This window comes from Chenopodium album, chromosome 19 (assembly GCF_948465745.1).
Source record: "Chenopodium album chromosome 19, dcCheAlbu1.1, whole genome shotgun sequence".
Lineage (NCBI taxonomy): Eukaryota > Viridiplantae > Streptophyta > Magnoliopsida > Caryophyllales > Amaranthaceae > Chenopodium > Chenopodium album.
In genome coordinates this window covers 9436142-9464084 of record NC_137852.1, presented here as the reverse complement: position 1 = coordinate 9464084, position 27943 = coordinate 9436142, and the positions used below count along the sequence as shown (strand labels likewise).

Here is a 27943-nt window from a genome sequence, read left to right as displayed (position 1 = left end):
TGAAATGAATTGTTTATGAGAGATGGAAATTAGAAACTGAACTGAAATTAAATTGAAGAGAACATACCCTCAATAGAGTTCAATAGAGTTATGGACAAAATTAGAACATGTGAGTATGTGACCATTGTCGTCTCATAATGTGGAAGCTCTAAGACCAAATAGGTAAATAACGATGAAAACAGATGTATAATAGGAGCATAGATACCAAGATTTATCAATCAACATTTATAATTTTTCATACTTTGGTATGTTTCAAATGGTATCCAAAATTAGAAGGCAGCCCAAACCAGTAAAAGGCGTAAATCACATGTACTAGTTTACAATGAAATGGCCTATACATACAGACCGGCCCAATTTACCACACCCAACCCAGTTATAGTTTTGGACCAGCCTGTTAGAGTAGCTTTGTAGATTAAATATTGGAAACAAATCGTTCTTCTTTTTCATTAGATTGGTTGCATTTCACTTTTTAATCAAAACCCAATCAAATCATGCAAGAAATAGACATGATAAACGTGGAGTGGGTAAAGGCCTAAAGGGTATCAATGCTTCAAAATAAAAAGTTTACTTCCTCTTTTTCAAATTATATAAGACCTCCTTAAAAAAAAAATATATATATATAAGACATTTTAAATGTGTACTTAATTAGATTCAATTTTTAGTATTTTGTAAAATAACATAATTAAGATACTTTTGTGATAAAAGAAACATGTCATCTAATTTGAAAAAGCGAAAGGTAGTACAAAGGCTAAAAAGATGAATATGTAAAAATAAACAAAGTATGAAATTTGTTTAAAGTATTGTGGATCACATATGTAATATAAAATTTGAAAAAAAAATAATAAAGAAGGGGGAGCATTATTTTTAGTTTGGTGCAATAAAATAGAATTCAACAAATATTATAACAAGAATGAAGATGATGTATTATTTGTGCATTTTTTAGTCTAATCCAACCAATCAAAAAGTGCATTAAAAAGACATAATGCAAGCAAGACATGGAATATGGATATAGAATTCAAAATGAGCTGAGAAGATTATGACTATGTTCAATTAAGCTTAATCTAATATGATCTATTTCGATTTTCATATTTAATTAAACAGCGACCTTATAAGTTCAATAACCCTTAAGATAAATCAAATAATTTGTCTTAGCTTAGATTCACATACATTTGAATTTCATAGGCAAATGGGGGATTTCAATTTCACAATATATGACCATATCCTTTATTTTTATCTCTTTTTTACATCCTTGCTTTCCACAAAATAATTAATCATCGTAATTTTTTTTTTATCACACATAATAAAATAAATACTCGTTTATAACTTTTTAGTCATACAATGGAGAAAAAAAAAATGAATATGTGGTACCTAAAATCATTTTAAAAACAAAAACAAAAACCGTGCACATGCTATACAATTTTAATTAGATAACAACTCAACATGATGTGTATTAAGTACTATTAAGCGGTTAAGCCTTTAAAACCAAATCACAAAAGCAAATCAAATTATAGGAGCACTAACAAAGTGACAATGTTACTCACTTACTCGTAAGTCGTAACTTGTTAAGTACTCAAACAAATGTACAGAAATTGGAGATTAATTAGGACAGTTAAACACTTCTCAAACTACTACCAATAGCGTGGGCAAATATGGATCACCGACCCATTTGATTCATACCCGGTAGATATTTTACTCTCTTGTTCTGTTCATTCCAAAAAAATTAAAAATTAACAAAAATCAACTACTTGACTCACAAATTTCTTCATTTCAACCAAACGCTACATTTTACATACATCAAGCTCTCTCTCTCTCTCCTCTCTTTCCCCTATTTTTCGCGATTACTGGGCACCCAAGTTATTAATTTTTTTTATTGTAACAGATTCAAGATTCAAGATTCAATTTTAATTGAGGGTTTGCAAAAATTGGGGGAAAAATTCATTGGAAAAGGGGGAAGATCATTTCTTTTAGCTCTCTTTAGGAGAGAGAGATAACTAAAAAGAGGGATTAGGGGTTTAATGGCTTGGAGGCAACTTCTTAGGCAGGTTTGTGATTGAATCTTTCTATTTTATTGATACCCATTTATTGATTTTCTGTGAAGTTTGGTAATTTATTGATTTTCTTGATCTTGGAACCCTAATTTTGTTGTTATTAGTTGATTTGGGGAATTTTAGGATTTGGGTTTGTTGAATTCATTTGTGGGTATTGATTAATTTGTCCCTTTTTTTTTGTGGGTTTGATTGAATTATGTTTAATTGGGTGGATAGAGTTGAAAGTTGGGGGGTTTTTGAGCTTAGGGTTTTTGTAAAGATGGATTTTTGCAGAAATTTTAGCCGCTTAGTTTGGATTTATCAGTTAAGTTAGGTGTTCTTAGTTGGTAGCTTATCCATTTGATGATGGTAATGAAGGTTTGAAGTAGTTGAAATCAGAAGTGTCAAATGAAATGGCTACGGAAATGAGTTTGAATCTTTGGATTTTGATGAAGATTGTACCTTTTTTGTGTGTGGATTGTCTTCCTCTACATGTCGACCGCCTTAACTTGGAAGGTGTTTTGATCTGGGAGAAGAGTGTTGATTGAATGTCTGCTTCATTTATTATGCAATTGGAAATTTACGATCCCGTTTTTTGTTTTTGGCAGGCGGCAACACGGGAATACGAGCTTGTACGATTGAGGACCATTTCAACTAGGCTTTATTCAACTTTACGGCAGCTGCACAATGTTGGAGGTGAAACTTTTTTTTTTTTGGACTTGTTACTGGATTTTGCTTTGATGTATTTATAAGAGTTGTAGGAACCTAGGTGATTCTTCATGATATCTATGGGTTATTGATAACCAATTATCTTATAATTGGTTGATTGTTAGTTTGTTATGCATGTGTAGTGTCCGCTAACTAAGAATTGGACGCAGTATGACAGTATGACACCATGATTGAAGGAAATTGGTTTTGAATGCAATAAGTTTGTCAAGGATTGAAATAGGAGTTGATAGTTTTTAGACTCGTATATTCATTGTTCCTATGGCTTCTTTTATTGAGACATGAGTGTTGTAAAAACTAAAACCGAAAGAATCGATAATTGGATTTTCCCAATATTACCACTGCTCGACATGGGTTGGTTTTATAGTGGGGAAAAAGGAAGCTGATATAATGGTATGAGCTTCTAGCTATTTTGTAGACCATTTGGCTTGGTAGGAATGCAAGGGAGTATTTCATACAAGTCTATTCCTGTGATTTGAATCTTAGATTATGTGGGTTATTTTGTGTTGCTTTGTGCACTTCCGGAGGTATTAGTTTAAAGAATCTCTGAGTGAGATCCAACTTTATTTGGTTTGTCTGGTGATAATAGTTTCTATTATGAGGATGTCTTAAGCTTTAGCATCTAATTTTTTTAATAAGAGCTTCTCAGTTAAATTTACTATAAACTTTATTCAGGTTCGTGTCCTGCCCAATTACTCTTTATTTGATTAAATTGTTGTTTGTTTTGTTTGTATCTTTGGCTAGATTCTAGATTTCATTTTTAGTTTGGGTGACCAAAAACATATTACTAACTATATGATTTGTTTTGCAGAAAGTACACTTGCAGGATCTCAGAAGAGATATCAATCGAGCTATGTTGGCAGCTTAGGTCGAAGAGGTCGAGATGCTGAGGGAGCAAGTGATTATTTTAGGGATGTTTATCGTCGAGGAGATCCAGAAGCAGTAATAAGAGCCTTTGAAAGTCAACCTGCTTTGCATTCTAGTCCTATTGCTGTGGCCGAGTATGTTAAAGCACTGGTCAAGGTTGATAGATTGAATGAAAGCGAGTTGCTCAGAACATTGCAGAGAGGTTTGTGTTTTAATATGTGTTTTACTTAATACATTTACAACAAGCTATGGTGACTACTTCTCTTTTGACATCTCATACAACACGTCTCTTGCCAATGGTGTCTGCTGATGAACTGAAAACTATGACTTCTCTTTGGAAAAGAATTGCATGTTGTCCCCTGGAATATGTTCTGTTTCTTTGGGAAATTAATTTTATCTATGCATAATAAATGGCATTTTGTGGATAATGTGCGTGCTTACTTTTCTTCTGACAAGTGAATAATTGTAGGGTCTTTTTTAACTTGTTTTTGTGGTCTTTGACTATTTTTAAGTGCCACTCTTGGAATCGTTGTTTGTGAGTTTCATGCATTCGTTTGTTTGATTTTCATCTCAATATTTACTTGTTTAAGTATCTATCTAGTTCTTTTATGTGGTGCCATCTGTTTTTACTCTTTTTTTTTTCTCCTACTGAAAGGATGTCTCTACTCTGCTTTGATCCCTAATGTCAGTAAACTATTTGTCTAAGCTTTGATCTTCTGCTTTTAGTCTCGGAAGATATTTGAAAAACACCTTAAAATTATGTAATTGATGAATTCCTGTGTAGTAAACTAGGCACTATGGCAATGGCTCACTTGCTCATTTCATTGACCTCTTTAATTACCAATAATTTCCACCTAATAGCTGATCCTGCTGCTGGCTTGCAGGTGGAGCATTCCATTTCTGCATTGTCCTTGCTTCTCTTGAAAGTCATCTCTGTACTAATCTCATTTTCTCTATTTGTTGGCTTGATCTCTCTTTGGCGCCCTTAAATATTACTCCGTAATATGTACTTTTTTTTGCCATCTGTTGTCTGCTGTTAGAGAGGCAGGTATCTCATGCCATATCCTATTTCCCTCCCCCCCCCCCCCCACACACACACACACGTACACACGCATGCACGTGCACACCCAAATCTCTAAGCAACGGAGGTTCTTGGTACATGTGTACTGCGCAAACACACAGATATTGGTTTTTCTTGTGCAATCTCACAAGCCATTATTTTCTTGTCTCTAATGTAATTAAGTCCTATTTTTTTGTAAGTCATTTGGTTTTAATCTGTCTCAGTTATTTGTTCTCTTTCTATTTATTTCACTGCCCTCTCTCTTGCTTAATTGAATTGCTAATATTATCAGGAATAGCTGCCACGGGCCACAGCTTTTCTGAGGAAGAAAGCATGGGTGGACTGTCTGCTTTCCGCAATGTGGGAAAATCCACAAAAGATGGAGTACTTGGAACTTCTAGTGCTCCAATACATATGGTGTCTTCTGAAGGAGGGCATTTTAAGGAACAGCTGTGGCGTACTTTTCGTACCATTGCTTTAGCATTTCTCTTAATATCAGGAGTTGGGGCACTAATTGAAGACAGAGGAATTAGTAAAGGTACAGAAACTACGAGTGCTCTGAGTACATTAGTCCAGGGGAATAAGGGCTAGGGTCTTTCTTTCTTCTAATTTTTACGGAGTAATTTGTCGTAGAGCTTATTCATAAAATCCGCCTTTTTTGTATTTCAGGACTTGGTCTGAATGAAGAGGTGCAGCCTAGTATGGAGTCCAGCACTAAATTCTCTGATGTGAAAGGTGTTGATGAAGCAAAAGCTGAGCTAGAAGAAATTGTTCATTATCTTCGAGATCCTAAGGTTAGTGTATGTTAGATCATGTATATAGTTTCCTTTATTTGTGTCTGCTTTGACAATCTTTTATGTTCTTTTAATGAAAGTACAATTGGATTTCTATTATATTTCCTTTTCCCTTTTATCAGTAAGTGTATTTCAGAGAGACCCATTAGTGAATTGTGTTTAAATCTTTTAATCTCTCATATCAAGAAGATAAAGAGTATATACACTTTACAATTATGACCAGTGTTATAGACTCTTCATTTTACCTTATGTAAACTCCATATGTTTTGGACTCTTGGCATTATAATTTGTTTAAATAGTACTTCATATATTACAGTTTAGTATAACACGTAACTATCTGGTCCTGTTTGATAGTTTGAAAGAAAGTGTTTTCATTCTTTTGTGTAATACCTTGGTGAAATATTGTGCCAATGGACCCCCAAATTATGTCTGTGATATTAGATTTATTATGATACTTTCCTGGATAGTTATGTCTTATTGATACATATTTTATATCTACAGCGTTTCACTCGTTTGGGAGGTAAACTCCCCAAGGGTGTTTTGCTTGTTGGCCCTCCTGGTACTGGCAAAACTATGCTAGCCAGAGCTATTGCTGGAGAAGCTGGAGTACCTTTCTTCTCTTGCAGTGGCAGTGAGTTTGAGGAGATGTTTGTTGGTGTTGGAGCCAGGAGGGTTAGAGATCTGTTTGCAGCCGCTAAGAAACGGTCACCTTGTATAATTTTTATTGATGAGATTGATGCTATAGGGGGAAGTCGTAACCCCAAGGATCAGCAATATATGAAAATGACATTAAATCAGTTGCTTGTTGAACTTGATGGCTTCAAACAAAGTGAGGGAATTATTGTGATAGCTGCAACCAACTTTCCTGAATCATTGGACCATGCATTGGTTAGACCTGGACGATTTGATCGACATGTTACCGTTCCCAATCCAGATGTTGAAGGACGCAGACAGATTTTAGAAACTCATATGACTAAGGTATGAAATAGTGGTGACAAATATCTGTTTTCCTGGAATAAATAGTTCATGTCTTTTGCATTGGTGTTTTAAATGAAGAGCTATCATCTAATCAGAAATACAGAAGTTTGTAACATCTTGGGAGGGTGAGTGGTTTATATTGTGATATTGCCCTTAGATGTTACTCCTGCTATCCCACAACTATTCTCTTGATACATTGTCACTGATAAGTATTTGAATTATTCTAGGAGACCTGTCAAAACCTGTACATGTTTACCAAACTCAAACCCGGACTGTACCCAAATTGCATGACCCAATCATGAGGTGAACTGGTAATATACATTACCTAGAATAAGGACCTAAATTGCTTGATTTATCATATTAATTTAATTAATAAAAGACTGGAATATGACTTGATTCAGACCTAACTACTCGTAACCCATGTATGACCCAAATCAAACCTGATTCAAGCAATCCGTTTCCTATCTCATGCCATATTCATAGAAGCCAAGAAAATAGGAGTAAATCACCTTGTTTTCTGTTGACCAATCACTGTAAAGCAATCACTTCAATTTTATTCTCCCTTATTCTTTGGCTTAAACTTTGTTTTTTTTTAGGTCTGAGTTAGGAATTCTGATAGACGAAAGCCCTGTGTTGATTGCCTGTGGTGATTTTTTCTGCTCTGATTATCTGTTGTCATTGTGATAATAGTAAAAAACTTGTGATTGTTAGTTAGATGAGCGTTTCAAGTAGAAGCTGTGTACATGCACTAATGCTATTTTTACCTTTGGGTCGTTCGACATGTTTTACTATATACAGGTGCTGAAGGGAGAAGATGTGGACCTCATGATTATTGCTCGAGGAACGCCAGGCTTCTCTGGTGCTGAGCTTGCTAACCTAGTTAACATAGCTGCTCTAAAAGCTGCAATGGATGGGGCCAAGGCAGTGAGCATGCCTGATCTTGAGTATGCCAAGGACAGAATTTTAATGGGCAGTGAGCGCAAGTCTGCTGTAATCTCCGAGGAAAACCGGAGGATGACAGCGTATCATGAGGGTGGTCATGCCCTCGTTGCTATGCACACTGCTGGTGCCCTTCCGGTTCACAAGGCAACAATCGTCCCTCGAGGTGTCTCCCTTGGAATGGTTACTCAACTCCCTGAGCAGGATCAAACAAGTGTTTCCCGGAAACAAATGCTTGCCCGCCTTGATGTTTGCATGGGAGGTCGAGTTGCTGAGGAGCTCATCTTTGGGGAGAATGAGGTAACTTCCGGTGCATCCTCTGATCTCCAGCAAGCAACAAAACTTGCACGGTCAATGGTAACAAAGTATGGGATGAGCAGAGAGGTTGGGCTTGTGACTCATGATTATGATGACAATGGCCGGAGTATGAGCACTGAAACTCGGCTCCTTATTGAGCAAGAGGTTAGGTTTTTACTCGAGCAAGCATACAACAATGCCAAAAACATTCTTACAACTCATAGCAAGGAGCTCCATGCCTTGGCTAATTCATTGTTAAAGAATGAGACACTCACGGGCAATCAAATAAAGGACTTGATTACAGAAGTCAACTCAGAGCAGAAGCAGCAGCAGCAACAGCAGATAGTGGCCACTCAGAACAGTGAGCAGTCTAATCCGTCTCCACCATCAACCCCAGGTGCCGCAGCATCAGCAGCTGCAGCTGCAGCAGCTGCTGCAGCCGCTGCTGCAACAGCCAAAGCAAAAGGAGTTGCTCCAGTGGGGTCTTAAATGTAGACTCTATTTATAAAAAAGATTTTTTTCTTATATAAAAAAATTACTGAATCCATTGTGCATATATTTAGCTGTTAATTTTTATTGGAGGATGATGTTCTATTTCCTGTCATTCGCTACCATTTCTTGCGTGCATTTGCTGCAAGTTATCTGGTGTTTTCCCTGTATCATGAATCTGTGAGTTGGAAAGTGAACTAGAGATGTAGAGAAACTTAGCGGCCGAAGCAGATCTGACACGTTAAAGTTGTGTAGCAATATAAAGGTGGTTTGTTCTTTTTGCATATGTGCAATAACAGGTTCTACATTTATCAATAACACTCAGTTTAAGTCGTCTCTTTATTTACTTCAGCGTATTTTGGTGAAGAGGGAGACTGTTCTGTGGGATTAACAGCTTACAGGCGTTACAGAGCGAACAGTTCAGGCATGCCAATCTTTGTAGAGTGTGGTATGTTAGTCTCAACAAATACATACTTTTGTTAGATTTTACTGTAAAAAGAGGTTGAATCCTTGCTCAACTTACTTCATCGAATACCTAAGAGGAAATAAGGCTCGGAGAATAGAGACATAGTTGTACTTTATTATTGTGTATTATTTTCGGGGATTCAAATCCTCAAAAATTACTACGAAGTATATATTTTTATTTTCTAGAGATTCAAGTCCACTACTTATGGTTACCTTCTATTCTACTTTTCTTCATTTTGATTATTTTCAAAGTCATCTTTAGTACATCAAATATCATTATTCTACCTTGACCATACATTATACACGCCGAATCAAGCAAGACTTGAGTCACTTGACAAATCAGAAATGTTTGAACCTCGAAGCTCTTAGGGGGTGAGGAGCTGGCGATTTCCTTACCTTTCCTTGAGACCTTACCAGCTAAGCCGGGATGAATTGACCCGTGAGGATTCCATTCAAACAGAGCAGTTTATAGGAAACTCCATCTAGTTTTCTATTCTTGTCCCTCCAAAATACTATATTTAAAAGTTAGGTAATATTTGTATCCACCAACCACCCAACAAAACCCTTCCTAGGCCTCAAGTTAACTTACAGAAAAACACCCAAATTCCTTACAAAAAATGGCTGAAATTCTCTCAAATTCTGAAGAAGACAGATTAACCTCACTCCCAGACACTCTTTTGCTGGTAATTCTTTCACTCCTCCCATTCAAATCAGCTGCTGCAACCTCCATTTTATCTCGCCGATGGTGCTACCTTTGAACTCAACTTCCTTGCATCTTCTTAGATGGGCCATGGCCGCGTGCCACTGACTCTGATCATTCCCAAGAGTTCTACCAATTCATCACCACTGTAGACCGTATCCTCCATAAGATCACCTCCCCACTTATCCGAACCTTCCACATACATATCCCTTACCCTCTGACTGTTGAAAATGATGAATTTGAAGTCTGCTCTGCTTCTTTGGAAGCTTGGATTAAGCTAGTCTGTGCCCGAATGGTGGTTAAACTCAAGGTAAGCTGTGACTTTCCTTTCTTTATCGCGCCTCAAGTTCCATTGCCGTCTTGTGTACTTGAAACTGAATCACTTGTAGAGCTTGAGTTGGGTGGAAATATCTGCTGTGTACTGCCAGAATCTGGGACTGTCAGTCTTCCGAATTTGAAGAAACTTGTGTTGGTTGACTTACCATCCTTCTATGTGTTTAAAACTTTACTTGAGTCATGCCCACTTTTGGAAATGTTGTCTTTGGAATTAGATTCTGATTCTGCTAACCTTAAAATCTTCGATATATCAGCTCAGAATCTGAAGTCCTTGATTATCAGAGGAAAATCGCGACATTTTATCTTTATGATTGATGCACCTATGTTTGAACACATTGAAATTTGTGGTTTTCTTGGAGACTATAAATTTGTAAAGTATCCGAGCAGATTATTCAGGGCTGATCTTGACATTTGGAATTTTAGTTATAGTAGGACTGATTATCTTAGCCTTATACCAAATGTTCTTCAAGGGGTTTCTAGTGTTGAGTCTCTTAAACTGTTAAATGGTCTGGCTGTATTCAACGCGCTCAATGACTTTGATGTTGATGTTGGGTTAGTCTTTCGTAATTTGGTCAATCTTATACAATGGATATGTCTACGAATGAAGTGGACTGGGGTGACAGAAATCCAATACCTATGTGCTGGTTAAGTCGGCTTAAGAAGATAAAACTATTGAATGTCAAGGGTAATGCTAATGATGTGAAGTTGCTAGAGTACATTTTAAGCAAGGCAATTGTCCTCGAACGGCTTTATGTTGCCTCTGCTTGTGATGATTATGGCGATGATGATAGTGAAAAAGATCAGCTATGGAGGCAATATAAGCTGTCTAAAACACTGCTATTGGTTCCAAGTAGTTCCAAAGTCGAGTTTGTTGGTGGTTGCATCCATTTATCAAATGATGCATCCCAAAATGGATGCATTGTAAGATTAAGTGATGATGATCCTGCTTGTGGTTAGACACCTGACACTGAAAGGCAGGTATGATTTTTATCATCATCATCATCGTCATCGTATGTGAGCTCATCTTCTCTTGGAAATAGGAAGAGATTCATGACCAGTCTCGCTTCAGCTTGAAATACACTCCTGCTGCTTCCTGAGCAAATTGGTTTAAGGACATGTACTGTTTTGTTGGTCTGTTTGTTTGGCCACCTAATCACCTATATAACTGTCTGTTCTTCAAGGTATCTCTACTTAGTCTCATCTATATAGCAAATGTTTTCATGCTTACTATATCAAATTACAAAATCAAGGCTGCAAATCAATGAAAGGTAAAAGAGTACAGTTTAATCGATTAAACTCTGCCTAATAAGATCAGTGTTGGTTGAATGTCCTCCCACAACTTCATTGCTTAACCAATCTCAGTAATCTTATAAAAGAACATAGAGTTCGGAATTCCAAGGCAATGCATACCATGCTCATGACGTTCTTCATAGAAGTGCCTCACAAAAGCAATTTGACCCGTGTGTTTTCCACATATGACACTCGAATTCTTGATCCACACCATCCCAATCCTGCTGCAGCTCATTAAACTTTACAACATCTTCTTCTCCACCACTTTCTAAGTCATCAAGCCCATGATCTAGGATGTTCTTAACATCATGTTTAGTTCGCTCAACAGTCTTCCAGGAGCATACACAACCTGTTCACTTTCGCTTCTACAAGTATTGTTGCTTTATAATGAAAATGTTGTTCATCCTCTTCTCTTCTCATCTTTAAGTACTACAACCAATTAAATTTTTGAAAGAAAAAGCATATAGTTTGATTTTCCTTTTGTTAAGCTATCAACTTTATACTCTTACGGTCTTACCTATGAAGTTTTTGTATACCTACCCTTTCATGAATAATATTACCCCCAACTTTTAATAGTCACCTTAAATCACATAAAAATCACCCCTTTATAAAGTTGTACCATAAATGATTAGTGGATAAGGTGATCAAATTCGTGTTTATTTACAAGTGTTTGGGGACCATATTGATTTGAGCCAGTAAACAAGAGTTTTAAACACAATTTTCAATCTGAAACCTAAAACAACCCGCAATAGTTATTCAAAACTAACATTCACCTTAAAATGATATAAAAATCGACTCAATTCTAGAATTATTAAAAAAAATGACCAATCCAACAAGATCCAACCTTCCCTAAAGTGATCTGTTTAAGAATTCAACCGACACAATGATATAACATGACAAACTAGACTTAATTTGATTATACCTGACTAGACCCAACTCACTCACCTGAATTGACACCATGAGTCCATGACCAACTAGAACACAAATTGACTATTTGAGATTTTTTGAGGTTTATAGACAAACAGGCAATTGTGCCACACAAAACTATTCAGAAGTGAACTCCCTCGTACTCATTTCCCGGCAATCTCTCTCTTCTTTTCCGACTGACGAAATCCTTCTGGTAAGCTATCCCAATACCTCATTTTAATATTGAATCATGATTTTGTGCTTAATTTTGAATTTGATAAATTGATTCTTTTGGAAAATTTTCTGGCGAATTTGACCATTAATTAGCATGATTTTATTAAATTTGAGCAAATTATGTTTTTAATTTTTATATTGTAGAGCAGCAAAACCCTATAATTGATGCATATTAGAGATGTTAATAATGCAGTTGGGTTGTCATAATTGGGAAGGAAACTTAGAGAGGTTTGAGAGTGATTTTTGAACAAATTGTAGATTGTAGATCATAAAATTAGAAATTTTGATTGAAGTTGTTTATGAAGGGGAGAAATGTAGATTATTGGGCCTTGTTTGTTTATTTGTGAGAGTATGTAGTAGACGCTAGGAAATGGAAAGTTGAAGAAAATTGCAATCTTGCAAAGTGGAAAGATGAACAACAAGGTCAGATTCTTGTAACATGTAGATCAATGTAAAAGAACGAAATCGATTCACTGTTGTAATATTATCCAGTCCACCTAGAATGTTGAATACTAATGTAAATTTGAATTGGTTTTAGTTGAAATGGGGAAACATTAGTTGAATGGTATTAGGATAGAGTTGTTTGCTATGATGCTATCTTTAAATCAAGTGAATAGATTATTTTCAACTGGATTCATTGCCTTTCACATAAGATTGGCTTCTGATAAAATTAGAAATGGGGTTTTTGTAGGTGTGAATGTTGAATACTAATATGTTTGATTTTGATTGTTGGTTGAACATAGCTCTTAAAAATCATTTACAGTAAATGAAGGCGATGTTTGTCCTGATTTTGAATTGCAGAATGAGTATATTCTTATGTTGCATAACTTTCCACCTGAAAATTCCACCTAATTTTGATCTATAAACTATGCCACTAGTTTAGCTGCAAAGATACCATCTCGTAGCACCTGTCATGCTAAGTTGTTGAACTCAGTGGAACGTGTTGGGCAAAGACAAGTGCTACAAATTATTTTTCCTTCTGTAAAGTCTTATGCTTGTCAAAATGTTTTGTAGGTAGTTTCAGTTCTTGTATGTACTCAAAGTTTCAGATCAAACATCTATAGAAGAGGAGATACTCTTTCCTGTAATGTGTCAACGTACTACTTAGGAAATATCTTAATTCATTTTCTTGCTAATTCTCATTAATTTTGGAGTGGATAAAGAGTTATCCGATACCACTTGATTGTTTAAAGCCGATGTATGGTTCTTTGCAAGTCATAAATGTACTTTTATATATGGTCAGGTCTCATTGTTGAATGCTCATTAATTTCCGAGTGAGAATTGCACAAAACAAATACTCCATATAAAAATAATGAGGATATATAGAAATATACAAATAACTGAATTGAAGCAGCTGATTGTTTTAGTCTGTCTCAAATCCTGTTGAATGTGTTGTTCTGTTCACTACAGACTAATTCTTGATTGTCAGTTTTGGCTGTGCTATGTTAGGTCTTAAATCAGTTTCAGGCATCAGAATACTTGCAATCCCAACTCCAAGACGATGCATGACACACCAGATCCGGCCATATCGTTTAACCCCTCGAAAGCAATATCAGAACCTTAGGAAACTTGTGGTTTGTGCTAAAGAGCAGAAGAATGGAGATGAAAATGAGATAAGCAAAGAGCCAAAACCCAACAATGAAAATGGCACTGAGGCCAGTGACGATCAGCAGACACCACTATTCAAACTAAGATGGACTGATTTGCTGCTTGATCCAGACCCAGACAATGTATTAGCTGTGGGCCTGACAGGTTTGCTTACATGGGCGAGTGTCCAGGTGGTGTGGCAGCTGTTAGCTGTCTCATTGGCTATTGTGATTGCTGCGCTTAAGTACTCTTTTGTAGCTGCTCTTCTTATTTTCATTCTCGTCGCCCTTCTTTAACTGCATCAATTGTCAAGATTCCTTAGCTTGTGAAATGTACATTTGTTTGATGGCTTGTAATACGTTATTGAATTGTAAATGTGATTCATATATATGGTATTATTGGAGAAAATTTTATCAAATGGTCTTTTTGAGGCAGTATAAAGAGGTTGTACAGGGAAATCATACATTGTAGTTCTGATCTCCATTCATTTATTAATTAGGGCATTTTTTTCCCTAAAAATCCATAACATGTACGTAATTGCAGAATTATAAGACTACATTCTGTAGTTCCATTTTTCATTTGAGCAGATCTTATACAGTGGACTGTCCTGAACAGATTAATTTCCACACTTCATATTCACATTATGCAAGAGATAATATTCAATTATTCAGCTCTTTCTCTTCACAACTCAGCCTCTCTTCCTTGGTACTCTTAGTTTCTTACCGGATCGGACTTTCTAGTCGGAAACTTGAAGACTATTGTTGTCTACTGTCCATAGTGAAAAGAACAGTTTACTCGACCAAATGCTTCAGGATTGTTGCTGTTTCTATATCGGTTTTGAATGCACAAGTGCCTGAACAGATAGTTTCAAATTTTAGGCAGGGCATTCAAGATTGATGAGTTTAGGCAGCTGAAGGACTCATTTGAATCAACTCTACATAGAGTAATAGTAACACAACTAAAAAGATGTTTGTGTCAAGTCGTATAGTAAGATTGCGTGACAACTAATTCGAGACAAAAGGTGTGCTTGCAGGATCCAAGCAAAGGCAGAATGCGAGTAGCAAAAAAAATTGGCCCATGCAGGGGTCGAACCTGCGACCTTGGCGTTATTAGCACCACGCTCTAACCAACTGAGCTAATGGGCCACAATGTTGTTATTGATATCTATTATAAAAATTATTATATTAACTTAAACTGAATAAAAAATAAAAAATGAATTGGCCCATGCAGGGGTCGAACCTGCGACCTTGGCGTTATTAGCACCACGCTCTAACCAACTGAGCTAATGGGCCTTGACATTACCGATGCTTCACTATCACCAATATATATTGCATATGCTATAAATTAAGTTAGGCAGAAGAGAGAGCAATAAAGTGATGTACTTTGAATGCAATTACGACAAGGGCTTTTAATCCGCCTAATATTTAGATATGTTCTTGCAACAAGCAATACCAAATCGCACTTGGCATGCCGAGGATCATAAAACATATTTAAAGTTCCACCCAAGAAAGTAGAACTCCTAGTTCATATTTCAATGTTTGCAATTGACAGTCTTAGAATTAAACTTAATATTGTAACATAAAACATCCTAATAGTATTTGTAATTGTGTGGCATAGCCGCTGATGCATATGTAGATACGAAAAGATATAAATTGTATTATACATAGAAATAGACAAGAAATGTGGAATGTAATACAACTATTGAATAATCGAAGAATAACAACTCCCTCTAATATTATATGAAGTATGTGTTTGCTGTATCGAAATCTTATCGACTTATTCCCTATATTATATGAAAAATTCAAAATTTTATACTACGTATTAGGGAGGTGATCGATTTTTTTGTAATTTTTTTCTATTTAAACCTATTAAAACCGTAGGAATGATCGGAATTTCAAAATGACACCTACTTCATACTTTTTAGATTTTCTTTTACTTGCAAGTTGCAACACTACATTTAAGCACGCAGTTTAGGTCATTAGTGAAGTTAACTAACGGTTTTTTTAAAAAAAAATTAGCACTAGGATTAGAGAAGGTTTAGGACCATGTGTAAAAATAATTTTGATTGATTTTGTCATTCAAAATATATAGTCTCGACCTCAAAGTGCGTGTTGTACGACTGTGTTGCAACTTGCAAGTACTACGAGGAAGGGCCCTCATCACGCTCTAGGGACTCTGGTGGCTGAACCACCTCAGCAGCCTCCAGATCTGGGGGGTTCGTCTCCCCTATAGCAGATCCGGTCGCAGAGACCACTGGTGAGGCAAAATCACCAGCAGCAACACCGACAACACCCTCAACTTCAGCAACCACCTCAGCTGGTGGTTCTTGGTGGGTAACCCCCTCAGAGACCACCACCTGTGGTGTCTCCTCCTCATCGCTCAAGTGCTCCACGAGTTTCGCTCCTCGAATCCTCCTCCTAGCAATCAAAGACGCGCGTCGCACTGGTTTCATGACACCAGTATCCCGCCGCGGCTTGTAAAGCACACTTCCAGACCGACGGCTTGACTCACTGGACTCAAGGGTTTCATGGCAGGTTAGGTCTACCTTCTTTTCAGAGGAGGAAGCCATGAAATCAGTTGAAATGATGAAACAGAGAGGGAAATAGAGGAGAAAACAGAGGAGAAAGTAAGAGAGAAACTAAGAGAGAGAAAGAGAGAGAGAAAGAGTGGTTCGAAAACGGCGAGTGAGGAGAGAGAGTTTTAGATCTAGGGTTTATGTTGGAGGGATTTATTCTGGAGATTTCTCCAGAATAAATGTACTCCAATTCATCCATCAGATGAATTGAATGAGGAGCATTCAATGGAGGTAGTTGGGGAGTTGATGAATTTAAAGGGCTAGGGTATAATTTTGGTGGGAATGATTAATCTAACTAATTAGTTTTAGTTTTTAATCTGATATTGTTAGTAAACTAATAATGATGAATTAATAAAATAGTAAGGGTAAATTGGTAAATTTGCCTTTAAAAATTTACTATATAAGGAAATAAATTGGAAAGTTGCAAGTAATGTGGACCATCTGAAAAAGGAAATAGTTGCAAGTAAAGTGGACCGGAGGTAGTATGATTTTATGAACAGTAAGTTGGGCACGGGTCAGGCCGGGCCGCCGGGCCACCATAACACATCACTCAAAATCTCTCGCCCAATTTTTACACCTTTTCGCCTCCAATAATTTCTCTAGTATGGCTGATCATCAACCCAAAGACTCTAATTCGACCGTTGGGCAAGATAATGCTGGAATTAATCAGCCTAATCATTCTCAAAGTAAGTAATTTATATAGTTTTTATCAGCTTAATTCTAACCTTAAACTTAAGAATTACAGTACAATGTTACAAAAAATTTGTGAGTTTTTCTGTTTTCAATTTTATGGGGTTTGGTTTTATAATCATTCATTTAAGTTGAATTCAATTTTAGAAAATTTCATGTTAATTTGGGATCACAATTTAGTGATTTGCCCATGCAATACTGGCTAATTTGATTGAAATGATCATAAAATTCTATATTAATTGGAATTTCTGTAAAATTGGAGTCTTTATTTGTTACAATTGACAATGAACATTTTTACCTGGGTTTGGCTATAATTGATGATATGTGATGGTTTTATGACTGATTCAAATTGTTGGTTTAATTACCCTTTGGTGAGTTCACATAGTATAAGCATTGCATATATACTGAAGTATGTTTAAGGGTATTGTACCCTAAATGCCAAATGATAATGTTGACATAGTTTATCTGTTAGAAATGAAGCATGGAGTTTTTGTGATCATTCTGAGTGAGTGAAAATGATTGAAGTTAAAGATAATGGTCATGGATTTTGTAATAGGTATTGGCAAGTGGAAATTGTTTGAATCTAGTTTTACTTTCCATTCTAATCGGAAGGGGGTCGTATCACACTGCAAATTGTTGAGTCATTAACTTTGAGACTAAAAAGGCAGCTAAACACGGAATTATTTCTATGGGCGGCTAGGAGTTTCTTGTAAATTGAGGATAATAAGGATGTGATGTGCGGAAGGCTGGAAGCAACTCGATCTGTTAGTATTTTGAAAGTTATGAATCAGAAAAGCGTCCAACAACTCTAAGTAGTAAGCTCTTAGTGATAGTTTTGCTTAAACTAATTGTTGTTTGATTTCTATGATTTATAGCTTATTTGTCATCTTGATCATTAGGTTCTTTGTCATCTTTGATCATTAGGCGTTAGGCCTTCTCTGTCTTATTGCAACAAACTCAGGGAATATGTGACAAATCCAGCTTTTGATGATGCCATACTGGAACAGGAAGTAATTGGCTTATGGGAGTGGGGGGTTGGTCACTTTGATTTCCTTTGCCAATTTGTTTTCCAGAACATATTAGTCCAATCAAATTACTAATTCACTACATAACCATTAAGAGTCTCTGTGGTAGGAAAGACCCAATCAATAATTGAGTTTTTATCTCATCATTTTCTAGGCAAAGTTTGGTTTTATACCAGAAGATGAGAAAAGATTTTGAGTAATAGTAATGGGAAAGGCTGGTTATTGGCTAGAGAAATTAAGAGCAAAAGTAGGAGAAGACAGTAAAGGATGTAAATGTGTTCACATGGTTAATTAGCTACTATGAAATTTAGTTTCAAAAGAAACAAAGAATTGGAGAAAGAGGGTTGTTGTGAAGGAGCTAAGGAAACAAAATGTGGATGTCAAATTCTTGGAGTAGACCTAGTAAGGGATTTTACATGGAAAAATGACTTTCCATATGTAGCTGACATAAGTATAATAAACAAAACCTAAATCTACTTCATGATGGCTAGTTCTAGCTTCTATAGTGTAGGGGACTAATTCGCTATGTGCTCAAATAAGTTTTGGGGAAAACTTCTAAAATTTGTTGTACTTTTCATAAATATACAGTTTTTTTTTCTTCTGTTTATTTTATTGTGCTTAAAGTCCCGATCTTTAGTATTAGTCATATGTTCAAAAGCTATTATCTCTTCTTTCTTGCCATTGTAAAATCTCTACTATAATTCTACGTAGGGACTGTACAAACTAAGGTTGTCATACTAAATCATCATGGTGAAAAGCTAGTGGGGATATTACATGATACAGGTTCCAAGGAGCTGGTAATTGTGTGCCATGGAATAAAGTCCATGAAGGTAAGTATTTTCTACCGGAAGTAAGACTACCTATATTTTAAGCTGAACATCATTGCTATAGATGCAGAGCCTAAATCCTTTCTTCCAAAAAAAAAAACAAAAAGCCTATATCCTAAACATTGCCTTTAAAGCCTTTTGCCGTACTGCATTGCATTTTCCCCATCGCTTTAAGAGATTGCCTAGTGAATGTTGTATAGTGGGACTTGTTCTTTTGATTGAGATAAAGTCAATCACAGACAAGAAACATTGTTATGCCTTGATGTTAATTACTTCAACTTTACATGTTCATTGCATCATTCATGCTTGTGTCTGTGTCTTTTTCCTGCCGCAATTGTCATATGTCATGGGTTGAGAAATGCATCCTGGATAGTCTTCTATAGAGTATCATGTTTAGGCTGTAGATGTAGATAAGCTTATGGGTTTCGTGGCTAAGTTGTGGTAACAGTGTTGTGTTCAATGGTAAACCGATATGTTCTTGACGGACTATTAATAATTTAATATTGAATTGCTTTGTTGTTGTGTTTAACTGAAGAAAACCCAAATTTGTTGGAAACACAATTAACATTCTTTTAACTTGATGTCAGGAACGCATTCCCATGGTAAGCCTTGCTACTGCTATAGGAAATATTGGAGTGAGTGCCTTCCGCTTTGACTTTGCTGGAAATGGGTGAGCTATGTGAACTCCTTATACAACTTGTCTATTCTGACACAAGAAGAAAAGAAAGATGTATCCAAAAAATGAAATACTCCCCCTTCCCTCAACAAAATAAGCAGAAATATATTAGCTATAATTATTACGCATGCTTTGGGCTTTTAGCAGTAAGAGTAGAAATTTCATGTATTGATGTATAGCAATAGCAACTAATAGTGATTTATTTTGTTTGGAGATCTTTTGTGAAGATTCTTTGATTCCTGTGAATAAGGTTCTTTTATCTCAATTGCTTCATGCAAAGATGATAAGAAATCTACTCATATGTAACATTTGTTTGAAATGGCTAAAAGCTCACTCTACATTGCACCCTTCTTGATGCAAAAACAAATGTGTATATCCTATGCGCTCTACTCTATCAGTCTCCGCTAGCGTTGGAGTTTTTAGACCCACACAAGCTACATTGTTGAGAGGAAAAATGTTTACAACTGTGGCCTGTATTGTATTTGTATACCTTGATGTGGCTTTCTGAATACTGCATTACTCTCTTTTTTAAGCAGGACTTAGTATACAAATGGGGCCTGGAAATTTTAGTGCAATATGCCAATATGGCAATAAGTGAATCATTAACTTAGTTGGTACATTTCTTGGTTGAATTTGGTAAAAGTTTTATGTAGATGACACATTGATTACTGTGCTCTTTTTGTAGCGAAAGTGAAGGTTCATTTCGATATGGCAACTATCGCAGAGAAGCTGAAGACTTGTGTGCTGTTGTCCAACATTTCCACGGAACTGGCCATGTTATAACCACGATCATTGGTCATAGTAAAGGTTTATATGCTACATCTAATTTCTAGACTTGAGTGCTACGAAAAATTGATATTGGGTATGGAAGGACTTTGCTTTATTGTCGCTTATTTGACGAAGCATATTTAAAGTCTCCTTATATTTGAGCTATGGAGTTTTAAGTACTTTATGGATGTCACATTAATTTAGTATGAATGACTTGCATTGTGTACTGCTCAACAATATGCTTATAGGATTGGAAGTTGCAGATATAGTAAATGTTGATCTCAGCCTTGCATTTCAGATATCGTAAATGGTACCTCCTCATCTTCCATGTGTTGGTTGTAAATATTCAACCTTGCATTTCAGAGTCTGTGTGTTGGGGTGAGGTACTGGGTGGGGTATGTGTTGGGGGGGGGGGGGGGGATGAAGCATAAAGAAAGAAAGAAATTAACTTAGTCAACCTGTTAATCTGTTATTAGAACATGTAATTATATTTTGGGAACGCTTGGAACTTATTAAAAGAGCATTTCCAACTAATAAAATATGAATATACTCCGTACAGGCGTACTTGTCATGACTCATGAGCTTTCTTTGTTTTACTCTAATTTATTGGGGCTAGGTTTTTGGTTTTTAAATTGCTATATTCACTGCTCTATTTTGCTAATTTCAAACTGTATCATAATTTAACTCTGGGATTAAAAAAGGTTCGTGCAGGTGGAAATGTGGTGCTGCTGTATGCCGCTAAGTACCATGATGTTCATAGAGTTGTAAATATCTCTGGCCGCTTTGATCTTGAAAAAGGCATTGAGGGTCGCCTGGGCAAGAATTTTCTGGAAAGGATTGAGAGCACTGGATTTATCGATGTTTATGGTAAAAGTGGTAAGTTAAGGTTAAACAGTGTTCAAAATAAAGCGATTTTTGTTGCTAAAATTTCTTCTATTTCTTTGTAATGGTTGTCCTGTATATTGCTCATGAAACATCTTTTTTTTTTTTACTTGGTATTACATGCCTCCCACTCCCTACTATGCAAATTGGAGCTAGATACCCTGTCTTTTAGCTTTTAATACTTGTATGTATCATGTTTTACTTTCTAGTCATCGGAAAGTTAAGTGTTTACAAAAAGTGAGTGCATACTTCTTGACTTTCCCAACCGTGGGCAGCACTGAAGTTCACTGAGTAGTGGTGTCTTGTTGCAGGAAAATTCCAGTATCGTGTAACTAAGGAGAGCTTAATGGATCGTCTATCTACGGATGTTCGAGCAGCATGCCACTTAATACCTGAGAACTGCAGGTCAGTTAAGGCTCCGTTTATATCAGCAATCGATTCATAATTCTTATTAAAGGGTCATTGAAGGTTTTGTCTTTCTTTATATCAGTGTGCCTTTTGATTTCCTATTGTCTCCTTTACTTTAACGTGAAATGCACTCTAAGATCCTAGACAAGAGGTGGATTAGTATGCAACTGAGTTCTGAAAGTTTAGTGCAGTTCAGCAGTTGTCGGTGACAATGGTTGTAAATCGATATATTTAAGCAATTAGCACAAACTATGGAGAGAGCAAGTACTGATCGACTTGCCGGAGCTTAAGCGTTCAGACTTTTCTTTTATTCTTTGATGTTGTACAGATGATGCATATGTATAATCTGCCTACTTACCAATTTACCATTTACCAAATATCATCATCTTTAAAATGTCTGAAATTGCTGTCAATGTTTAGTGGATCCGTGCAGTTTAATTATCTAAGACAACTTGTTACTCCTGCGTTGTGCACTGATTAAACTGCTTGTTTACGTTCCTGGATTTGTTGTCACTGGAATGATGGCTATGGTTATCGCGTTTACTTTTGCTTCAGGTAATTTAGGTGTCTTGGTCACTGTGGATACATTCCTGGATTTGCTCACTGAAATGATGGCTTTGGTTATCATGTTTACTTTTGCTTCAGAAATTATTAGAATTTAGGTGTCTTGGTCACTGTGGATACTTCAGTCACATGTGGTTTTCATTACTGCTTTGGGCGGTATAAACTTTAAGGTTCTACCATCCTCTATCAAAGACTGGTTGGTGTTTGATAGATCTGCTAATGCAATAGCTCTTCCTTGCAGGGTTTTGACTGTCCACGGTTCCATGGACCAAATTGTACCTGTTAAAGACGCCTTGAAGTTTGATAAAAACATTACCAATCACGAGCTTCGAATTATAGAAGGGGCTGATCACGAGTATACCTTGCATCAAAAAGAATTGATGCGAGTAGTTCTTGATTTTATCAGAGATCAGAGTCAATGCAACGTCGGGATGAAGCACTCACCATCTCTTGTACGAGGTCGGCTTTAATAGTTTTCTTTACAGCAGAGTATGCCTAACGCAACAAACACCAGGAGGCAAAAGGGGTCAGAACATTGAAGACTCTAGTACACCAGGATCTAGAATCAGGGAACAATACTCTACGGCTCATAACCTGTATTCTGTTTTTTTTTTTTTTTTTTTTTTTTTTTTTTTTTTTCTGTTGGGTAATCCATTGAAGCTTTTACACATTGTATGACCATTTTTTCAAACTTTCCAGGAATGATTGAATTTATAAAACTAGGAATTGTATTCTTAAGACACTAATGTAATCCATAAAAGATGCCTCATTGGAAATCTGTAATTGATAAGATAAAAATCCTTGATTCCTTATAGCCCCCATTTGAGGTGTTGTTTGATTTTACAACTTTTGGCTCAAGAGCTGAATGAATGTCAAATTTCAGAATGGGCATTGTTTATCAGACTCGAAAAATGGGTATGGCTGATCAGAAAACAGTGTAACGGACTTGAAACTTCCAGGAGCCTCAAGTCTGCCCACAACTGCAGAACAGTCGAGCAGCATATATAACATACATCAGGAGAATGTGCTGTTATGTATACAGCATTATTCCAATTGTGCAGTTGATTTGTTCATGACATCAAGGGCGAGAGTACTATGGTAGTATGGTATGGAAAATTGGTTCATGCTTGTTTTTTACTTGAGAAACATTTGATCAAGCTTGTTCAAGTGTTCCATGAAGTTCATTAATAACCGAACTTTAACAAGCCAGTTTTTTAGCTCTTATCAACAATTTCTATATTTGTTTGTTACATCCATAAAATACGTAGTAGAAAGGATAAATATGTTCAGAATTATTAGAAAGGATGAAATGCAGTACTAGCGTCTAGCACATTAAGTATATAGGTTTTGGTCGATCAAACCACATAAAGATAGTATACATCAAAAGAATTTAATTAGTCATTAGTATGAAGTAAATAACATTATTTAGATTACGTAATTTATTTGTTCACGTACAGCAAGAAAGTGAACACTGCTCAACTCTAAATTGCAGTCTTGCAGATAATAGAAAATTGGTTCATGTTTGTACTTGAATAACTTTTGATTAAGCTTGTTCACGAGTTGTTCATGAAAACATTTTTCTTTAGCAAAGCTATTGAGAAACCGTTTATTCATACATAAGAGGGAGCAGGGACATTGATGTCCACAGCAGTGACCAACAGCAAGCAGAAGCACATTTCTATTAAAAAGATACATTGTAGAACTGCATATGAACCCTGAAATGCTAGCATAAGCTCCACATCTACAGCTTCCTAATTTACTCTGTGTAAGAATAACTTAGTTGACTAAAACAACACCAGATAAAATATTGTCACCACAAATGATCAGCAAAATCTTGAAAGGTACTCTTACAGTCTTACTCTTAAATTAAGCTCGAAGAGTTTGTGGCTTGACACCGATCTTTTTCCAGGAGACACTTGGCATAATCTGTTTCGTGTCAACACGATCTTTGTATTGAATTGCAAAATTCAGCACGGAGTCTAGGAGTGAGTCTGATAGAAGGTGTGGTTTGAGACCTAGTTCAACGAGTTTAGTATGCTTAGCATTGTAGTAATGCTCCTCTGCCTCAACTCTTGGGTTAGGCACTGAGGTGGTTTCAACACTAAGCCCAAGTTTTTCTCCTGCTTTTGTTACGAGTGCAGCAAGTTCTCTTACTGAAAACTGCTCGGTGAATTGATTGAAGACTCTAAATTCACCAAGTTTTGCAGGGTTTGCAATGGCCAACTCTACACATTGCACGGTATCTCTTATATCAAGATATCCCCTGGTCTGAAACATTTAAATGCAAAGAACGTTAGAATTACATCTATGCTAGTATTTCAAAAAGGCTACAAAAAGGAACGTGTACAGGTATCAATCGTATCATTCTCCTCCTTTCTTAAACAATCATCTCTAATATTCCACAAACTTTGCTTTAATGACGGTGGGAGTCAATTCATACTCCGTAAATTCTATTATCAAACTTAAAATACTTGATGCCTGAAAAATTTCTGTTTGGCATGTCACATACTAAGAAAAAAGACAAAACTCTTCATTTGGGGTAAATAAAAGTAATACATTGTTTAGCACCTATGGACTTCGCTAACAAGATACATTGATTGCTTCCTTAATCAAAGAAAGCAAACACAGGAAAAGACTGTATTTATGCAATTTACAGATGACAGAAAGAAGCTTATAACCCACCAAGATCAATCTTTTTGGATCTGTCCAAGGTTTTGGCCACTCCAGACCGAGAAAGTACCTGAGTCAGGGACTCAAAACCTCTACATATGGAATCCACCAAATGTGAAAATCAAAGATATGTTTCAAGTATCCAACAGGCTGCATAGTGGTTTAGATTTTGGCAATTAGAACCTAAATGCTAATATGGACTACAGTACCATTATTTCAATATTTAAAGGGTTGTGAGCTTTTTTTTTTTTATCCTTACATAACCAATTACGTGCCTAACGAGAAAATGTTTTCAGACAAGTTAGTCAATTCAAAATTTAAAACCTGTTTCATACAGTAGCCTACAAAAAGATAAAACACTTATTAGAGAGCAAATCACAGAATATTACCTGACCCCCTTTGCCATAGACTGTAAGAGGATGACCGACAGCAGCCTGAACACAAAATCGATTTAATGCAGTCCCAAAAACAGCATCATAGTCAAACCTGTTACATAATTCTTCATGCATTGCAGTTTCATCTGTCATCACACCGTAGACCACACCTTGATTCAAATCAGTTGCTCGAATACCCCAAGCCTTGCATGTAAACGCTATATTATGTGAATCATGGACCTTGCTCAAATGATAGAAGGAGCTAGCCTGCTTGGGGTAAGGTAAAGTATCTGTTCTACCGTTGTGAGTGATTGTTATAAAACCTTCTTCAATATCAATATTTGGAGTTCCATATTCACCCATAGTTCCCAGCTTTACCAGATGACATTCTTCCCTGAACTCCTTTATGGCAAACAGAACATTAAGAGTCCCAATAACATTGTTATGCTGAGTGTATACAGCTCTTGAACGGTCAATCATAGAATATGGGGCAGATCGTTGCTCTCCAAAGTGGACAACAGCATCAGGCTCAAATGACTTAAAGGTTTCTGCTAAGAACTCAAAGTCACAGATATCACCAACATGAAGTTCAATGGTTTTACCAGTTAAGGACTGCCAGCGGCGTATGCGGTCTTGAATGGAGGCGATAGGGGTCAAGGAATCAAGACCAAGTTGGTGGTCAAATAGCCGACGAACAAGGTTGTCAACAATGGCAACCTCATAGTTTTTATTGGATAGGTGAAGGGCTGTTGCCCAACCACAATATCCATCTCCACCTATAACCATAACTCGCTTGCGACCAGATGAATTTCCTTTGTTCTCGAAGGAGCTAGAGCCAGATTGAGCTTTAGTTTCCTGGTTTAAAGGTACAGTGGTAGCACGAACAACATATAGTTTTTGTGTTTTAACTCCTTGGTGAACAAGCCTTTTAAATGCTGACTTTGAAGTTTGTGGAGTAAATGACATGGGACAATTTGTCAACCCTACGTTCCAACATCTGGAGGAATGTTTCTCACTAGGAGATACTTTCATGGAGCAAGAAGTTGAAAGTAGATGAGCCATGCTGACAAATGGATCTCCACCAATCTGCAAAAAACCTACAATTAAAGGGGGGAAAATTATATGGAGTACTTGATAAGATAAAAACACATTTCATATTTCGAACAAAATTTCAAAAACCAGGAACTCTTGTGCAAGTACAAAAATTTATATTTTGTATTTTTAAAGAGATATACAAAGGATAACATGAAAAATAAATACCTTCCGGAAATAATAACATGAACTTCAAGTTTTCAACAATAGTCAAAACTCAACAATAACATAAGGCAAAATAACACTTTGGGGCATCCAAAAATTAATAAACAATTATGAATGAAATAATTAGTACAGAGTACAAACAAATGCAATTCTCTAACACAAGCCCGTCATCTAACATGCAGTCATGCTCCCTTTAACTCTCTTTATATAGAAACTACTATGGCTCGATTCTCTTTTTTTTTTTGAGAGTAATGAATAACAAAATACACCCATAACTCTTAAGCTACATGCTTCAATCCTACTATGGCTACCAAATATACTGCAAGGAACCATCTAACCCTATTCAAAATAACAATTCAAGCAGCAAAAATGGCAAAATTTAAGAAAACTACTGACAAAATTACAAATTTGATCACTGAAAGTTTCCTATCTTGTTCATGCATACATATTTCGAAGTGAAAAAAAGGCAATTTACCCTCCAATTTATCGAAACCCCAACTGACAATCTGCAATTTAGATGATCTCAAAAAGAACCCCTTGCAATTCAAAGGACATCCATTATAACCCCCAATAGACAAGCTACGATTCAATCAATGAAAAAAGAACCCTTTTTGCAATCCAAACAACATCCTACGGAATTACACAGTTTCAGCAGCACAAACTACAGAAAAAAAAAACGAGCATTTGGAACCTTTTTCACACAGACAAATTAGCAAACACATAGCAGGCATAAACAAATGACAACAAAAAACTCATAAATCACAGATCTTTCAACAACCCATTACATTTTCAACTAATCTGAATTAAAGTAACAACACATCATAGCTTAAATTTGTCAAGATAATTGGATTAAAAAGCTTCAATTATGGTATAATTAACAAGTTTAGAGAAGGAAATAATACCTGGTATAAAATTAGAAATCAGAGCAAAATTTCTGAAGTTGAGAGAGAATAAGTGGGTAATTGAGTAGGAAAATCACATGAATTTCGTAGCTTTAGAGCTTAATTATCTGAAAAAATCGAGTATCTAAGAATATTGCAGGATATTCCTCATATCTTATTTCTTTTCTGATAAATACAGTAATTTCTACGGAGTACATCATCTATTATGTAAATTTGTAGGTAATACCGTAATACTCCCTTCGTCCCCAATACATCAGACGTTGGACTTTTTTTTTCCACTATTCTTGCATTAATTTTTGGAAATTTTGACTTTGTTATCTCATAAACACCTTAATTTCAACTTTGCTACCTATCAAAACTTTTATTTTATTTTGCTACCTAACACTTGCCCTTTTTTTAAATTTTGCTACCACTGAACGGAATCCGTTAAGTGGGTCCATAATGACATGTGTCGTGTTATTATTGGCCCAAAAAAATAAAAAAAATAAAAATAAATAAAAAAAAACTAAAAAAAATAAATAAAAAATAAAAATAAAATAAAAAAAGGAAAAACCTAAACTACCCAGCCACCACCCCCGCACCACCCCTGCGCCACCACCCCCTTCCCCCCACCTCACCGCACCCCTCCCC

The 27943-nt window shown here is 36.2% G+C and overlaps 4 protein-coding genes and 2 non-coding genes across 7 annotated transcripts; 3 read left to right on the top strand and 3 right to left on the bottom strand.

The window, feature by feature from the left end:
• Positions 1 to 1691: 1691 nt before the first annotated feature.
• LOC145595905 (ATP-dependent zinc metalloprotease FTSH 4, mitochondrial-like) lies at positions 1692 to 8829 on the top strand. The gene is made up of 7 exons (XM_081652336.1): positions 1692 to 2042; positions 2636 to 2723; positions 3565 to 3822; positions 4973 to 5218; positions 5350 to 5474; positions 5976 to 6452; positions 7251 to 8829. Exons 1-7 carry the CDS (start codon positions 2016 to 2018, stop codon positions 8175 to 8177), a joined length of 2148 nt encoding a protein of 715 aa, XP_081508462.1. The 5' UTR covers positions 1692 to 2015; the 3' UTR covers positions 8178 to 8829.
• A 430-nt stretch (positions 8830 to 9259) lies between these two features.
• On the top strand, positions 9260 to 10635 carry LOC145593967 (F-box/LRR-repeat protein 13-like). The gene is made up of 4 exons (XM_081650322.1): positions 9260 to 9325; positions 9426 to 9468; positions 9588 to 10241; positions 10286 to 10635. Exons 1-4 carry the CDS (start codon positions 9260 to 9262, stop codon positions 10633 to 10635), a joined length of 1113 nt encoding a protein of 370 aa, XP_081506448.1.
• A 4131-nt stretch (positions 10636 to 14766) lies between these two features.
• TRNAI-AAU (transfer RNA isoleucine (anticodon AAU)) lies at positions 14767 to 14840 on the bottom strand. Its single transcript has one exon. It is a non-coding gene; the product is annotated as a tRNA-Ile (tRNA).
• A 73-nt stretch (positions 14841 to 14913) lies between these two features.
• TRNAI-AAU (transfer RNA isoleucine (anticodon AAU)) lies at positions 14914 to 14987 on the bottom strand. The gene has a single exon. It is a non-coding gene; the product is annotated as a tRNA-Ile (tRNA).
• Positions 14988 to 16870: 1883 nt separating this feature from the next.
• LOC145594786 (putative uncharacterized protein YDL057W) lies at positions 16871 to 22899 on the top strand. Its single transcript, XM_081651120.1, has 7 exons — positions 16871 to 16956; positions 18697 to 18815; positions 19400 to 19482; positions 20174 to 20295; positions 20968 to 21132; positions 21450 to 21543; positions 22352 to 22899. Exons 1-7 carry the CDS (start codon positions 16875 to 16877, stop codon positions 22578 to 22580), a joined length of 894 nt encoding a protein of 297 aa, XP_081507246.1. The 5' UTR covers positions 16871 to 16874; the 3' UTR covers positions 22581 to 22899.
• Positions 22900 to 23761: 862 nt separating this feature from the next.
• LOC145595904 (UDP-sulfoquinovose synthase, chloroplastic-like) lies at positions 23762 to 27490 on the bottom strand. Of its 2 annotated transcripts, none has more exons than XM_081652334.1 (3): positions 27314 to 27490; positions 25170 to 26251; positions 23762 to 24378 (listed from the first exon to the last, which is right to left on the bottom strand). In XM_081652334.1, the coding sequence occupies exons 2-3, from the start codon at positions 26214 to 26216 to the stop codon at positions 23977 to 23979; spliced, it is 1449 nt and encodes a 482-aa protein (XP_081508460.1). In that variant the 5' UTR covers positions 26217 to 26251; positions 27314 to 27490; the 3' UTR covers positions 23762 to 23976. The 2 variants fall into 2 exon arrangements, with proteins under 2 accessions (XP_081508460.1, XP_081508461.1); XM_081652335.1 differs by having other exon boundaries at positions 25170 to 26240.
• Between the last annotated feature and the right edge of the window lie 453 nt (positions 27491 to 27943).

Coding starts and splice junctions, on each gene's coding strand:
- LOC145595905 (XM_081652336.1), top strand. CDS start 2,016: ATGGCTTGGAGGCAACTTCTTAGGCAG. Junction 2,724..3,564: donor GCAGCTGCACAATGTTGGAG/GTGAAACTTTTT, acceptor TTTGTTTTGCAG/AAAGTACACTTGCAGGATCT. Junction 5,475..5,975: donor ATTATCTTCGAGATCCTAAG/GTTAGTGTATGT, acceptor TTATATCTACAG/CGTTTCACTCGTTTGGGAGG.
- LOC145595904 (XM_081652334.1), bottom strand. CDS start 26,216: ATGGCTCATCTACTTTCAACTTCTTGCTCCATGAAAGTATCTCCTAGT. Junction 24,379..25,169: donor TCTATGGCAAAGGGGGTCAG/GTAATATTCTGT, acceptor TAAATGTTTCAG/ACCAGGGGATATCTTGATAT.
- LOC145593967 (XM_081650322.1), top strand. CDS start 9,260: ATGGCTGAAATTCTCTCAAATTCTGAAGAAGACAGATTAACCTCACTC. Junction 9,326..9,425: donor TCCCAGACACTCTTTTGCTG/GTAATTCTTTCA, acceptor GCATCTTCTTAG/ATGGGCCATGGCCGCGTGCC. Junction 10,242..10,285: donor TGATGTTGGGTTAGTCTTTC/GTAATTTGGTCA, acceptor CTACGAATGAAG/TGGACTGGGGTGACAGAAAT.
- LOC145594786 (XM_081651120.1), top strand. CDS start 16,875: ATGGCTGATCATCAACCCAAAGACTCTAATTCGACCGTTGGGCAAGAT. Junction 18,816..19,399: donor ATGGAATAAAGTCCATGAAG/GTAAGTATTTTC, acceptor ACTTGATGTCAG/GAACGCATTCCCATGGTAAG. Junction 19,483..20,173: donor TTTGACTTTGCTGGAAATGG/GTGAGCTATGTG, acceptor CTCTTTTTGTAG/CGAAAGTGAAGGTTCATTTC.